General features: G+C 42.2%; 1 protein-coding gene across 1 annotated transcript in view; it reads left to right on the top strand.

The window, feature by feature from the left end:
• Positions 1 to 287: 287 nt before the first annotated feature.
• LOC130680174 (uncharacterized) overlaps positions 288 to 15,223 on the top strand; it is a 42,248-nt gene continuing 27,312 nt past the window's right edge. The window contains exons 1-4 of the mRNA XM_057490437.1: positions 288 to 488; positions 670 to 912; positions 2,012 to 2,117; positions 5,849 to 6,053. Of these exons, the coding sequence (XP_057346420.1) occupies positions 288 to 488; positions 670 to 912; positions 2,012 to 2,117; positions 5,849 to 5,988 (690 nt within the window). The 3' untranslated portion in view covers positions 5,989 to 6,053. The remainder of the gene's footprint in view (positions 489 to 669; positions 913 to 2,011; positions 2,118 to 5,848; positions 6,054 to 15,223) is intronic.

Raw genomic sequence — 15,223 nt, 5'->3', positions numbered from 1 at the left:
CTTTGGGTTCAGTTACTGCAGGATGATTATGATGTTTGGTGGTGTCACGTTACCCTTGAATGTTTATGTTCCTTGAAGTCTTGTGCTCCTCCCGTCTCCCAGTGCCGCAGCTTGCTGTGCCCGCCTCTCTGGGGGGAGGTGCAGGGCTCTAAGGGGGCAGGGTCCGCGCGCAGCATAGCCGCGCATGCTCTTCTCCCATGCCGCCTCCCCCGTTTCCACTATCCGCCTCTTTGCGGTGAGGGGCATCGCTCTCAGGGGGCGGGGTCTGCGCGTAGACGACGCCGCGCATGCTCGTCCCGTCTGACACCGCCTCCGTTTCGAGTGCCCGCAGTATGAGGGGAGGGGCATCGACTTCTCGGGCGGGGTCCGCGCGTACACGTCGCCTCGCATGCTTGTCTCGCTTGCCCCCCTCCCCCGTGCCCCTGTGTGATGTGGTCCTTGCTTGTGCCCGCCTCTTTGAGGGGGAGGGCCTGCGCCTTACGGGGGCGGTTACGGAGCACAGCCGAGCCGCGCATGCCCTTCCCGCCAGCTACCTCTCGGGTTTCCACTGCCTGCCTCTTTGGGGGGAAGGGCACCTCTCTAAGGGGGCGGGGTCTGAGCGCAGCCTATTGCGCATGTTCGTCCAACGGCCGAAACCGCCCACTTCCCGTGCCCGCCATCTTCTAACAGTGCTCAGTCAGCTACGGCAGAAGAAGCTTCCAGCCTGCGCCTGCCCTCCGGTGCCTCCCGCTCACCCTCTGTCAAGGCTCTCCCCGTGACGCTGACCTCCCTCGCCAAAGACCTTTGCCGCCTGCAGGCGTCTTCCGAGAGCGACTGCCCGCAGCGTCCTCCCGCCGGCTCCAGGTGTCTCCCTCGCCAGGGAGCGGGCGGCCTCTTCCTCACGCAGGCCTGTCGTCGCAGCGGCAGCTCACGGTAAGTGGCCATCCCCAGGGGGCGGGCAGCGACGGGTCGGGGAGGGATCGGGCGGGGAAGGCGTTCTCTGCGGGAGGCGGCAGGCTGGGGCGCCTCGCAGCGGGGGCTGTGCCCGGGGGCGGAGCCCAGCCCGCCATCTGCAGGTGCGCCCTGAGAGGCGGCGGCGGAAGGCGGGGAGCGGGGTCTGCGGTGTGCCGCAGCATGGACGGGCTGCATCTGTGGTGGGCTGCCGCGTCCGCAGCGGCGGGAGGCGGGTGTCCGTGCGCAGGGCGGACCTCCAGTGCTGCCTTCGGCAGGTGCGCACCCAGAGGGCGAGGGCAAGGCGGCGGCTTTGAGAGTGGGAGGGCAGGGCAGCATCCAAGGCTGGTGATGGCGTTGGTTGGGGGTGGTAACTGCTGGTGAGCGTCAGTTGGCGATGGCTGGCGGTGTCGTTTCGTGTCTGTTGGGGGTGGGGGCAACGTCGTAAGGTAACGGAGTCCGCCCGCAAGGGACGCCCAGCACGGCCCTCCACGTCGGGTGTCTGGTCGGTGGGCACGCAGGCATAGGCGCTGTGAGGGTGCATCCACGGGGATGGGGGGCCTCCTGTGCTCCCATACGGGTCAGCGTGGAAGGCCGGGTGTGTGTCAAGGTCCCTGGGGCTGCATTGCGCTGCCTGGCGCCCTGGTGCGTGCGTCGCTGTGGTGTCGGCTCCTCTCCGTGTGTGTGTGTGTGTGTGTGTTAGCTCTTGCACGTGTCGTGTTGTGTGTGTGTGTTAGAGCACTGTGCGGCCTGGGACAGTGTGTGTCTGCGTGCCTGTGCACGGGAGAGCTTGAGGAAGGCAGCTGGCTCGCCACAACCGCCTAGGAGGAGTCAGGTGGGAGACTTTAGGGCGGGCTGCTGGGGAGATTGACCTCAGCAGGGAGGCTGAATAGTCACAGGTGAGAGCATCCTTCCCACCCCCTTGCACGAGGCAGGTTGCCTGCAAATCACGGCTTCCCCTGTGACCCACCCTCCCTGCCTCCAAAAAGAAGCCATCTGCTAGTGGACTGTCCCTTCTTTAGTGGAGAAGCCCAGAGGGTCAGGTTCACCCCCTTAATGACATTTTTGTTTTCCCTACAAGGTCTCCACAGGGAACAACTTCGTCTTAAAGTCAACTCATGAAAGTTCTACTTGGTCCATGTCTGCATATATCTGCTGCTCTCTACCTCCAGGGTCACATGAGGCAGGTAGGTAATTCCTTTTAGCATCCTTGGCAAGTCACCATTCAGTGTCCTTCCCAGTGCTCATCCCATAATATTACAGAGAGCACAGCTGTTCTCTGAGAAACCTCCATCCTGCTTTCCATGGTGGCTGCACCAGCTTACAATTTCCTCCCAGAGCTGCAGGTAGTTTTAACAGTAGTACTAACTTTTATTTTAGTGTGAATACCAACCTTTTTATTTCTTGCATTCCATGAGCATGAGATGCTTTGCATTAACTTGCGTCACCTTCAGTTTCTTGCATCAGTAATCTTAGCATCTTCAGATTACAGCTCTTTCACCTCCTTGGTTAAATATCCTCCAGATCTCTTACTACTTTGGCTAGAATTGCAAGTGGGATTGTTTTATTACATTCTCTTTCTGCAAATTTGTTTTTTTATATATTTTTGTATATTCATTTTGTATCCTGCAGTTTTACTGAATTCATTGCTTAGTTTTAGTAATTTTTGTTGGACTTGTTAGAGTTTTCTAGATAGAGTGTCATGCCATCTGCAAATAATGGCAATTTTACTAACCACTACTTTGGGGAGCTTTCTTTTTCTTTGATTTCTTTTTCTTTCTGATTGCTGTGGCAGGGACTTGTAGTACTGTGTTGAAGAAGTGTTGAGAGCAGACATCCTTGTCTTGTTCCTGATTTTATAGGAAACATTTTCTGCTTTTCCCATTGTTATTTTGGCTGTGGGTTAGTCCTGTATTTCCTTAAAATATTGAGTCATGTTCCCTCTCAACCCGCTTTGTTTTTAGAGATATTTATCATGAATTGATGTTGAATTTTGCCAAATGCTTTTTTCTGCATGTTTCAAGATGAACATAGTGGGTTTTTTTGTATCGTTCATGTACAATTACTTGAACAACATGATGGTTACTAGACTCCCCCTGTTATCAAGTCCCCACCACATACCCCATTACAGTCACTGTCCATCAGTGTAGTAAGATGCTATAGAATCATTACTTGTCTTCTCTGTGTATACTGCCTCTCCCGTGTCCCTCCCCACTACATTATGTGTGCTAATCATAATGCCCCCTTTCCCCCCTTATCTCTCCATTCCTACCCATCGTTCCCAGTTCCTTTCCCTTTGGTAACTGTTAGTCCATTCTTGGGTTCTCTGAGTGCTACTGTGTTGCTCTTTCAGTTTTTTTCTTTTTTCTTATACTCCATAGATGAGTGAAGTCATTTGATACTTGTCTTTCTCCACCTGGCTTATTTCACTGAGCATAACACCCTCTAGCTGCATCCATGTTGTTGCAAATGGTAGGATTTGTTTTCTTCTTATGGCTGAATAATATTCTATTGTGTATATGTACCACCTCTTCTTTATCCATTCATCTACTGATGGACACTTAGGTTGCTTCCATTTCTTGGCTATTGTAAATAGTGCTGCAATAAACATAGGGGTGCATATGTCTTTTTCAAATTGGGCTCCTGCATTCTTAGGGTAAATTCCTAGGAGTGGAATTCCATAGTCAAATGGTATTCCTATTTTGAGTTTTTTGAGGAACCTCCATACTGCTTTTCACAGTGGTTGAACTAATTTACATTCCCACCAGCAGTGTAGGAGGGTTCCCCTTTCTCGACATTCTCACCAACATTTGTTGTTGTTTGTCGTTTGGATGTTGGCCATCCTAACTGGTGTGAGGTGATACCTCTTTGTGGTTTTAATTTGCATTTCTTTGATAAGGGATGTGGAGCATCTTTTCATGTGCTTGTTGGCCATCTGAATTTCTTCTTTGGAAAAGTGTTCAGCTCCTCTGCCCATTTTTTAATACAATTATATGATTTTTGTTTGTGAAGGTGTGTGAGCTCTTTATATAGTATGGATGTCAACCCCTTATTGGATATGTCATTTATGAATATATTCTCCCATACTGTAGGATGTCTTTTTGTTGTACTGATAGTATCCTTTGCTGTACAGAAGCTTTTAAGTTTGATACAGTCTCACTTGTTCATTTTTACTTTTGTTTCCCTTGCCCGGGGAGATATGTTGTTCATGAAGAAGTTGCTCATGTTTATGTCCGAGAGATTTTTGCCTATATTTTCTTCTAAGAGTTTTATGGTTTCATGACTTACATTCAGGTCTTTGATCCATTTCAAATTTAATTTTGTGTATGGGGTTAGACAGTGATCCAGTTTCATTCTCTTACATGTAGCTGTACAGTTTTGCCATCACCATCTGTTGAAGAGACTGTCATTTCCCCATTGTATGTCCATGGCTCCTTTATCATATATTAATTGACCATATATGTTTGGGTTAATGTCTGGAGTGTCTATTCTGTTCCACTGGTCTGTGGCTCTGCTTTAAGCCAGTACCAAACTGTCTTGATTTCTGTGCCTTTGTAGTAGAGCTTGAAGTTGGAGAGCGAGATCCCCCCCACTTTATTCTTCCTTCTCAGGATTGCTTTGGCTATTTGGGGTCTTTGGTGTTTCCAGATGAATTTTTGAACTATTTGTTCCAGTTCGTTGAAGAATGTTGCTGGTAATTTGATAGGAATTGCATAGAATCTGTATATTGCTTTGGGCAGGATGGCCATTTTGACGATATTAATTCTTCCTAGCCAGGAGCATGGGTTGAGTTTCCATTTGTTAGTATCCTCTTTAATTTCTCTTAAGAGTGTCTTATAGTTTTCAGGGTATAGGTCTTTCACTTACTTGGTTAGGTTTATTCCTAAGTATTTTATTCTTTTTGATGCAATTGTTAATGGAATTGTTTTCCTGATTTCTCTATTAGTTCATCATTAGTGTATAGGAAAGCCACAGATTTCTGTGTGTTAATTTTGTATCTCACAACTTTGCTGAATTCAGGTAGTAGATCTAGTAGTTTTGGAGTGGATTCTTTAGGGTTTTTTATGTACAATATCATGTCATCTGCAAAATGTGACAGTTTGACTTCTTAACAGTCTGGATGCATTTTGATCCACACTGTCATCATTTTTAGGCATCAGTATTTTCATTACATACACTGTTTTGGATTCTAAAAAACTTCCTGCCTTGATGTTGATGAGGGTTCATGGAACTCACACTTTATGTGTTGACTACACATTTTGCTAGTTGCAGAAAGGATGTTTTAGGAGAGATTGTAGCGTGCCACACATTTTCTTTGAGTGAAATGAGAGAACAAAAAACACAAACAGAGACAGACAGACAATGGTTGCAGCCCCAATGTGGAGCAGCAGCTTTATTTTTATACTGCCTTTCTCGGACCTCACGCAAGTACTATACTCATCTTTCCCTTCTCAGGGGGGACAGTCCAGAACATCTTGTTGCTTTTCTTAGAAGCTGCATAGTAAGCAGGGGCCGTGTTTTCACATGTCTTCAAGGTCTCCCTGCTTTCATTGTGAGGCTTCCTGGCTCGTCTTCGAGGACAAGATATGTTTTTGTGGGCAGATAACTACCAAGGACTGCATCAGTTTTCAAGCTGGTGCTTTCCCGTGCTGTGTTCAGACTTGAGGGAAGGTGCTTTTCCATTCTGCCTTCAGACATGTGAGAAGACAAAGGCTGTCACCTACAGAGGTGGTTCTGTTTTTTCCTCCTGTAATCCTGCGCTGACCTTGACTGCCGGCAGGGGGCGCCCATGGACAACCAGAATGATGTCTTGAGTCCTGTGCTTTTCCCCCGTGGGCAGTAGGGGTAGTGAAAACCCAGTCTTTGTGAGGCAGGTAGAGCGCATGGGCCTTCCTTCAGGGCTTTCTCTTCGTTCCAGAAGGACCCAGCGTGGAGGCGCCTGCAGGGCCTTGGCTCCAGGACGGGACAGTGTACGGCAGGGTCCCCGTGAGGAGCACACCCCCTTTGTGCCCTGAATGCAGAGGAGGAGGCTGGGCCTCCGCTTCTCCAGGCCTTTGACCTTCAGCTGCAGACCAGAGGCTTCCCTTCTGTGACATCCCCTGTGGCTGACTCTACATCTTCAGGTAAGGAGACTTTCACTGCAGGTGAAGTTTTTCTGTTTTCTGGCAGGTTCTGTAGGGAAGGGGCTCAGTGGGTCACACTCCCAGGATGTTGTTGTGTTCATTAGGGACTGAGGGTGGTTTGTGGGAGAAATCCCTGCAGAGATTCATAGAGAGGGAAACAGAAGGACAGTTGTGTAGTGGATGCACAAGATACTGGGACCTTACAGATGTTTAGGGTGCGGGCATGGGGCGTCCCTGGTGTGGACATACAGAACCCGCAGTGAAAAGGCAAATTTGAGTAGTCTGTACACGGATTGATTAATTTTTAATAGTTGATATTTGCTATAATGTGAAAGTGTTTGAAAAACTATGGACAAAGAGGAGTGTCGTAAAATACATTATTTTAAGCTCCAATATCCTAAGTTTCTGAAATGCACAATTTATTATAATTTCACTTTTCTGGCTTTCAAAGAAAATAAGTGATCTGTAATGTCTTTAAAATATTCTTATCTTTCCATTACTGTGGTGACAATATGAAATAGTGCAAAGTACTACTGGCTCACTGAACATTTCTTCCTGGAGTCCAGTGTGATTAGTATTGTTAAAAACTAATCAACCCCGGCTGCTATCCAATTTTTTTGAGTGTAATAAGATAATACCCACAGTTAGATTGAGATGATCAAAACCCAATGGTTATTCTTAAAATACCAACCATTGTCTACTGCTGCAAACCACTAAGGATGGAATACCTGAAAACGTAAACATTCAGAATAGTGAAGCACCAAGACCGTGATTGCTTTTTCTCAATGAGATAGATTCGTTGCACATGCAATTTTTTCCTATTAATAATGCAAACTTGGTGGCATTTAGTTGAATTTTGTATGTTTCCATTCAAGTGATAACATGGTGGTATCTGTAATCTCCTTGCTGTTGGTTATGATCCTCTTTTTATTGAGAATTGATGTGTTTAGTGGGAGGTTTTTCATTTGTCACTTCTGTACTTTCCGTTGATTTCTAAATCCAAGTATAATCCTGTGTCCTGTTAAAAGTTTTGTGTTCCTCCAATATAAAATTACTTCCTCACTTGAGTTGTAAGCAAGATAGGAGGCCTTCTAAAAGTAGGCGTCTTTACGTAAAGTCAGGATGCTTTGTTGGAGAACCTCATTAACACTCTCCACTTGGTTCGCAGTATCATCCCTTTATGACAACTCCCTAAAAGGGTGCTATCCCTGTGCACTGAGGTCCTTCTGATGTCGGTATTGTGTATTTTCCAATTTGGTTTTTGATTCCATATTATTTTCAACTTACAATATTTGAATTTAAAAACGTGTGCTCTCGATTCACATATGCTTACATATATGTACACATAGTATCTGGTCAGTGTATATTTTGCATTGGGTGATGGCTGATGCATTTGATCTTGATGACCATTGGGTGTTTGTAAGTATACTTAAAGTACTTTCTAGGACAGAGCTGAAAATATCCCATCTGGTGATTCGATTCACAAAACCTGTTTATCCATTGTGTACTATTTTTAAGCTTATCATAGTTTGTGTCTTCAGATGATCAGCTGAAAAAGGTACAAATTGGGCATGATGACATATACAGTAGAGGAATAATGGCTTCTGACTTTTAGTGCAAACTGCATAGTTCCTCATGTATAATAAGTGTGACCATGAGTATTTTCTGTCAGCATTAACCTTTTACTATTTACTAATAATTACTGCAGGTACACCCTGTCCCTGTTTCTTTCCTTTCAGTGCAGTTAGTACAGCTTCTGTGGTGATGACAGTGTTCTTACGTGAACATACCTTGTCCTCTGACGTATTCATGCTGGTCTATTTCTCTTGTGCAATCAGAAGAGTATGAAAAGTATTAGCTCTTTATATTATATTCTCAGTTGTATTTTGGGTCTAACCTGATTTCTTAGGTGCATTGTATATTCCTTTTGAATTGTAAGCACAGGGGAACAGATCAATTTTTATGTTTACCTACATCATTAGCTATAAAGGAATTCTATGAAATGTAAGTTGCACTAAATTGGGGAGCTTAACAGCATTTTAGCTTTGAATAGTTCTGTGTGATCTCTTAGTATCACTTCTGGCCCACAACATAGCAACATCTACCATCACTTACAGTATAGTCGGCCACTTTTAATTCTTTGATTTTGTCATTGCTATCACCTGGGAAATGATGTTTGAATACTTTTTAGACATTTTCTGCTCAGAAAAATAATATCATGACAAAACATTCAATCTCTTCATTGTCATACCTTCTGTTCTCATAGTTGTAATCTGTATATTTGAGTTAGAGATTTTTATTTTGTTCCATTACTGCTGAAATATACAAGTATTCTTGGAATACATGTGAGCCAATCACACTGAGGCATTTTCTATTTTGTTTCTACAGCAGTCTCTTAAATGTGTTCAACCATGAAGTGAAATAGACACCATAGTATCTGAATCTATATACATTTATGATGCACATGCATTATCCACTCAAAATGAAAACTGTAACATAGTTGTTTGGAAATTATGTATCTTCCTGGGTTATTTATTTCTCAGTGTAATAAATACTACCTTTAAGAAACAAAACAGTAGAACTAGGTGAGAATCAAAATTAATAGTAATTTCTAGTAGTTTAGAAATACTATGTATTAAAATATGAGAAGTTACTTAATACATTTTTTGTTTTTGTTTTTTCAATTTTTATTAAGGTATTATTGATATACACTCTTATGAAGGTTTCACATGAAAAAACAATGTGGTTACTACATTTACCCATATTATCAAGCTGCCACCCATACCCCAATGCAGTCACTGTCCATCAGTGTAGTAAGATGCCACAGAATCACTGTTTACCTTCTCTGTGCTACACTGTTTTCCCCATGACCCCCCACACCATGTGTACTAAACATAATACTCCTCAATCCCTTTCTCCATCCCTCCCCTCCGGCCCTCCCACTCCCCTCCCCTTTGGTAACCACTAGTCTCTTCTTGTAGTCTGAGTATGCTGCTGTTTCTGTTCCTTCAGTTTTGCTTCGTTGTTATACTCCACAGATGAGGGAAATCATTTGGTACTTGTCTTTCTCTGCCTGGCTTATTTCACTGAGTATAATATCCTCCAGTTCCATCCATGTTGTCGCAAATGCTAGGATTTGTTTTTCTTATATCTGAGTAGTATTCCATTGTGTATATGTACCACATCTACTTTATCCATTCATCTACTGATGGACATTTAGGTTGCTTCCATTTCTTGGCTGTTGTAAGTAGTGCTGAGATAAACATACGGGTGCATATGTTTTTTCCAAACTGGGCTCCTGCATTCTTAGGGTAAATTCCTAGGAGTGGAATTCCTGGTTCAAGTGGTATTCCTATTTTGAGTTTTTTGAGGAACCTCCATACTGCTTTCCACAATTGTTGAACTAGCTTATGTTCCTGCCAGCAGTGTAGGAGGGTTTCCCTTTCTCCGCATCCTTGCTAGCATTTGTTGTTGATTGTCTTTTGGATGTTGGCCATCCTTCCTGGTGTGAGGTGATACTACTTCATTGTGGTTTTAATTGGAATTTCCCTGATGGTTAGTGATGTGGAGCATCTTTTCATGTGTCTGTTGGCCATCTGAATTTCTTATTTGGAGAATTGTCTCTTCATATCCTCTGCCCATTTTTAAATTGGGTTATTTCCTTTTTCGGTGTTGAGGCATGTGAGTTCTTTATGTATTTTGGGATATTGACCCCTTGTTGGATATGTCATTTACAAATATATTCTCCCATACTGTAGGAGGATGCCTTCTTGTTCTGTTGATGGTGTCCTCTGCCGTACAGAAACTTTTTAGTTTGATGTAGTCCCATGTGTTTATTTTTGCTTTTGTTTCCCTTGCTCAAGGAGATGCGTTGAGGAAGAAGTTGCTTATGCTTATATTCAGGAGACTTTTGCCTATGTTGCCTTCTAAGAGTTTTATGGTTCATGACTTACATTCAGGTCTTTGATCCATTTGGAGTTTACTTTTCTGTATGTGGTTAAACAATAATCCAGTTTCATTCTCTTGCAATTAGCTGTCCAGTTTTGCCAACACCAGTTGTTGAAGAGGCTGTCATTTCCCCATTGTATGTTCATGGCTCCTTTATCGTGTATTAATTGACCATATATGGTTGGGTTTATATCAGGACTCTCTAGTTTGTTCCATTGGTTCATGGGTCTGTTATTGTGCCAGTACAAAATTGTTTTGATTACTGTGGCTTTGTAGTAGAGCTTGAAGTTGGGGAGTGTAATCCCCCATGCTTTATTCTTCCTTCTCAGTATTGTTTTGGCTATTCAGGGTCTTTTGTGGTTCCATATGAATTTTAGAATGATTTGCTCTAGTTCACTGAAGAATGCTGTTGGTATTTTGATTGGGATTGCATTGAATCTGTAGATTGCTTTAGGCAGGATGGCCATTTTGACAATATTAATTCTTCCTATCCATGAGCACGGGATGTGTTTCCACTCATTGGTATCTTTAATTTCTCTCATGAGTGTCTTGTAGTTTTTGGTATAGGTCTTTCATTTCCTTAGTTAGGTTTATTCCTAGGTATTTTACTCTTTTTGATGCAACCGTGAATGGAATTGTTTTCCTGATTTCTCTCTCTGCTAGTTCATTGTTAATGTATAGGAATGCCATGGATTTCTGCGTATTAATTTTGTGTCCTGCAACTTTACTGAATTCAGATAGTAGATCTAGTAGTTTGGAGTGGATTCTTTAGGGTTTTTTGTATACAATATCATGTCATCTGCAAACAGGGACAGTTTGATTTGTACCTTGCCAATCTGGATGCCTTTTATTTCTTTGTGTTGTCTGATTGCCATGGCTAGGACCTCCAGTACTGTGTTGAATAGAAGTGGGGAGAGTGGGCATCTTTGTCTTGTTCCCGATCCTAAAGGAAAAGCTTTCAGCTTCACGCTCTTAAGTAAATGTTGGCTGTGGTTTTGTCATATATGTCCTTTATTATGTTGAGATACTTGCCCTCTATACCCATTTTGTTGAGAGTTTTTATCATGAATGGATGTGGAATTTTGCCGAATGCTTTTTCAGCATCTATGGAGATGATCATGTGGTTTTTGTCCTTTTTGTTGATGTGGTGGATGATGTTGATGGATTTTAATACACTTTACTTTTAAGACAGTTTCAGGTTCACAGAAAATTTGCAAAGGTAGTGCAGGATTTCACCGTTTGCTCCCACCACTTCCCCTCTTACTACCATCCCACATCGTTACAGTTCCTTGTTATAATTAATGAAGCAGTCTTGCTGCCTTGTAACCATCCACCATCCTTTCTTTTTCTCAGATTTCCTTAGTTGTTCCCTTGCTCCCCTAAGATCCCACTCAGGATACCTCATTACATTTAGTGATCTCGTCTTTCTAAGACACTGTTAGAGTTTCTGAGACATTCTTTGTTTTGGATGATCTTTACCATTTTCATGATTCTTTGTCACCAATTTTGAATTTCTCTCCAGTTGGATTTAACCTGATGTTTCTCTTGTGATTATTTGGAGTTGTGTTTTCTGGGGGAAGAAGGCCACAGAGGGCAAGTAATGTTCACAGTACCTCCTGTCAATGGCATGTGCCACCAAGGCTTAGATTGTTGATGGCCCAAATGGCAGGCTTTGTTTTCTTTCTTATGGCTGAGTAACATGCTGCGGTGTGTGTATGTGTGTTACACATCTTTATCCATTCATGTATCTATGGACATGCAAGCTGCTTTAGGTTGTATCTTGGCTATTGTAAGTGATGCTGCAATGAACATAGAGATCACATATGTCTTTTCAGCTTATTATTTTCATTTTCCTTGGGTAAATTCGTAAAGCAGAATTGCTGGATTATATGGTATTATTTTTAACTGTTGAAGGAACCCATGTACTGTTTTCCATAGTGGATACACCAGTTCACGTACCCAGCAATAGTATATGTGGGTTTCCTTCTCTCCACATCCTTGCCAACCGTTGTTATTTTTTGTCTTCAATTTGAACTTGCCATTCTAACATTTGAATTGAAATCTCATTGTGGTTTTGATTTGCATGTTCCTGATGGTTAGTGATACTGAGAATCTTTGCATGTGTCTGTTGGCCATCTATATGTCCTTTTTGGAAAAATGTCTATTCAGGTCCTCTGTCCATTTTTTTAATTGGATTGTCTTTTTGATAGTGAGTTGTATGAGTACTTTGCATGTTTTGGATGTTAACCCCATATTGAATATGTCGTGTTCGAACATCTACCATTCAGTAGGTTATTCTTCTGTATGGTTGATGGTTTCCTTTACTGTACAGAACATTTTAGTTTGATGTAGGTGCCATGTGTTTGTTTTAGCCTTTGTTGTCCTTGACTGAGGAGAGAGATGAAAAAAAAAATTGCTAAGGCCAGAGTCAGAGAGCTTGTTGCCTGTGTTTTCTTCTGGAAATTTTATGTTTCAAGTCCTGCATTTAAGATTTTAATTCACTTTGAGTTTGTTTGTATATATTCTTTAGGGAAGTGGTCCATGTTTTGCATGTAGCTGTCCTGTATAACCAACACGGTTTACTGAAGAGACTTTTCTCATTGTGGGTTTAATTCTGGGCTCTCTATATTTTGTTCCATTGATGTAAGGATCTGTTTTTGTGCCAGTACCATATTTTTTTTTTTTTTGTAGATAATTATTTTTTATTGAAGGGTAGTTGACACACAGTATTACATTACATTAGTTTCAGGTGTACAACACAGTGATTCAACATTTATATACATGATAATTCTAGGTACCAGCTATCACCATACCAAGTTGTTACCATATTTTGACTATATTCCTTATGCTATACATTACATCCCGGTTATTTATTTATTTTACAATTGGAAGTGTGTACTTTTTTTTTTTTTTCTTGGTGAGGGCATCTCTCATATTTATTGATCAAATGGTTTTTAACAACAATAAATTTCTGTATAGGGGAGTCAATGCTCAATGCACAATCATTAATCCACCCCAAGCCTAATTTTCGTCTGTCTCCAAACTTCTGAAGCATAATGAACAAGTTCTTACATGGAGAACAAATTCTTACATAGTGAATAAGTTACATGGTGAGCAGTACAAGGGCAGTCATCACAGAAACTTTTGGTTTTGCTCATGCATTATGAACTATAAACAGTCAGTTCAAATATGAATACTCATTTGATTTTGATACTTGATTTATATGTGGATACCACATTTCTCTCTTTATTATTATTATTTTTAATAAAATGCTGAAGTGGTAGGTAGATACAAGATAAAGGTAGAAAACATAGTTTAGTGTTATAAGAGAGCAAATGTAGATGATCAGGTGTGTGCCTGTAGACTATCTGTTAATCCAAGCTAGACAAGGGCCATAAAACATCCACGTATGCAGAAGATTTCTCTCAGAACAGGGGGGTGAGGTTCGAAGCCTCACCTCTGTTGATCCCCAATTTCTCACCTGATGAACCCCCTGCGACTGTGCCTGTCTTAGGTTGTTCCTCCCTTGAGGAATCTTAAACATCTCTGGCTAACCAGTCATCTTCCGGGGACATACAGGGAAATGTAAAGTTGGTAAGTGAGAGAGAAGCCTTATTGTTTGAAAAAGTTAGCTTTTTACTTCTTTGCATATTTATGCCCTGTGGCTTCTATGCCCAGCATTTGTCTTGAGGTATCTTTACCACTTGGAAGAATTATGATACTCGGTAAATTTGATATGAGGCACGAATTCTATTTAAGGGTTGTAATTAGGAAGGAAGAAGAAAAGCTATAGAAGTAGCAGGCGGAAGAAAACATGGGAAGATTGATTATTTCTTTGACATATCTTCTTGTAGAGTAACTTCAGCATGTATAGGTTTTAAACTACTAATTAAATTGCGCACACACATTAACATAATAGGAGTATAGTTACATAACCAAAGCATACCTGTAATTACCAGCCATCTCCAGTGAAACCAAGAAAACCAGTTAGGCACCTTAGGCATTTGTGAAAACTTATCTATGATGTGGTGGATATTGTCCAACTGAACTTGAACAGTCTGAGAGAAATCAGACAAATTAAAACAACCCATTCCTGGTGACTGTTCACATCCCATATGTTCTTTTAACAGTAAATAGTCTGTAGTTGTAAGATTTTGGAGCGCTACAATTTGCACTTCTCCAAATTCTTGATTGAGTTCCAACAGTATAGATCCAGTCAAATTTGTTGTTTTACTGTATGCACAGGCCAGCTTAGATACCTCCTTCTTCATTCCCATGGCAAGTCCAGGAGGTGGTGGGATGAGTGCATCTACAGCTGTAGCAGTGCGTAGATCTTTGTTGGGGATTTTTGATGATCATCTTCTGGCATGAGTCTTCCAGAGAGTGCTGATGTTGGAAGTTCTTTTTCATATCGTATCTTAGTTCATTTTCGGGGTAGCCCAATTAGGCTTTGATCCTCTGTATAAACACAAACAGACCCTTTGCCTACACTTTTATATGCCCTTTATACCCTAGTGTAGAACTCATTGGAGGTCTCCACACAGGAACTGCCTATTTTTTTTTTTTTTTGGTGTCATTAATCTACACTTACAAGACGAATACTATGTCTACTAGGCTCCCCCCTATACCAGGTCCTTCCTATAAACCCCTTTACAGTCACTGTCCATCAGCATAGCAAATGTTGTAGAATCACTACTTGCCTTCTCTGTGTTGTACAGCCTTCCCCTTTCTCCCATCCCCCCATGCATGCTAATCTTAATACCCCCCTTATTCTCCCCTCCCTTATTCCTCCCTACCCACCCATCCTCCCCAGTCCCTTTCCCTTTGGTACCTGTTAGTCCATTCTTGAGTTCTGTGATTCTGCTGCTGTTTTGTTCCTTCAGTTTTTCCTTTGTTCTTATATTCCACAGATGAGTGAAATCATTTGGTATTTCTCTTTTTCCGCTTGGCTTGTTTCACTGAGCATAATACCCTCCAGCTCCATCCATGTTGTTGCAAATGGCAGGATTTGCCCTTTTCTTATGGCTGAGTAGTATTCCATTGTGTATCTGTACCACATCTTCTTTATCCATTCATCTATCGATGGACATTTAGGTTGCTTCCAATTCTTGGCTATTGTAAATAGTGCTGCGATAAACATAGGGGTGCATTGGTCTTTCTCATACTTGATTGCTGCATTCTTAGGATAAATTCCTAGGAGTGCAATTCCTGGGTCAAATGGT

This window comes from Manis pentadactyla, chromosome 13, assembly GCF_030020395.1.
Source record: "Manis pentadactyla isolate mManPen7 chromosome 13, mManPen7.hap1, whole genome shotgun sequence".
NCBI lineage: Eukaryota > Metazoa > Chordata > Mammalia > Pholidota > Manidae > Manis > Manis pentadactyla.
Note: the sequence above shows the minus strand (reverse complement) of the source record. Positions and strands in the feature narration are given on the sequence as shown.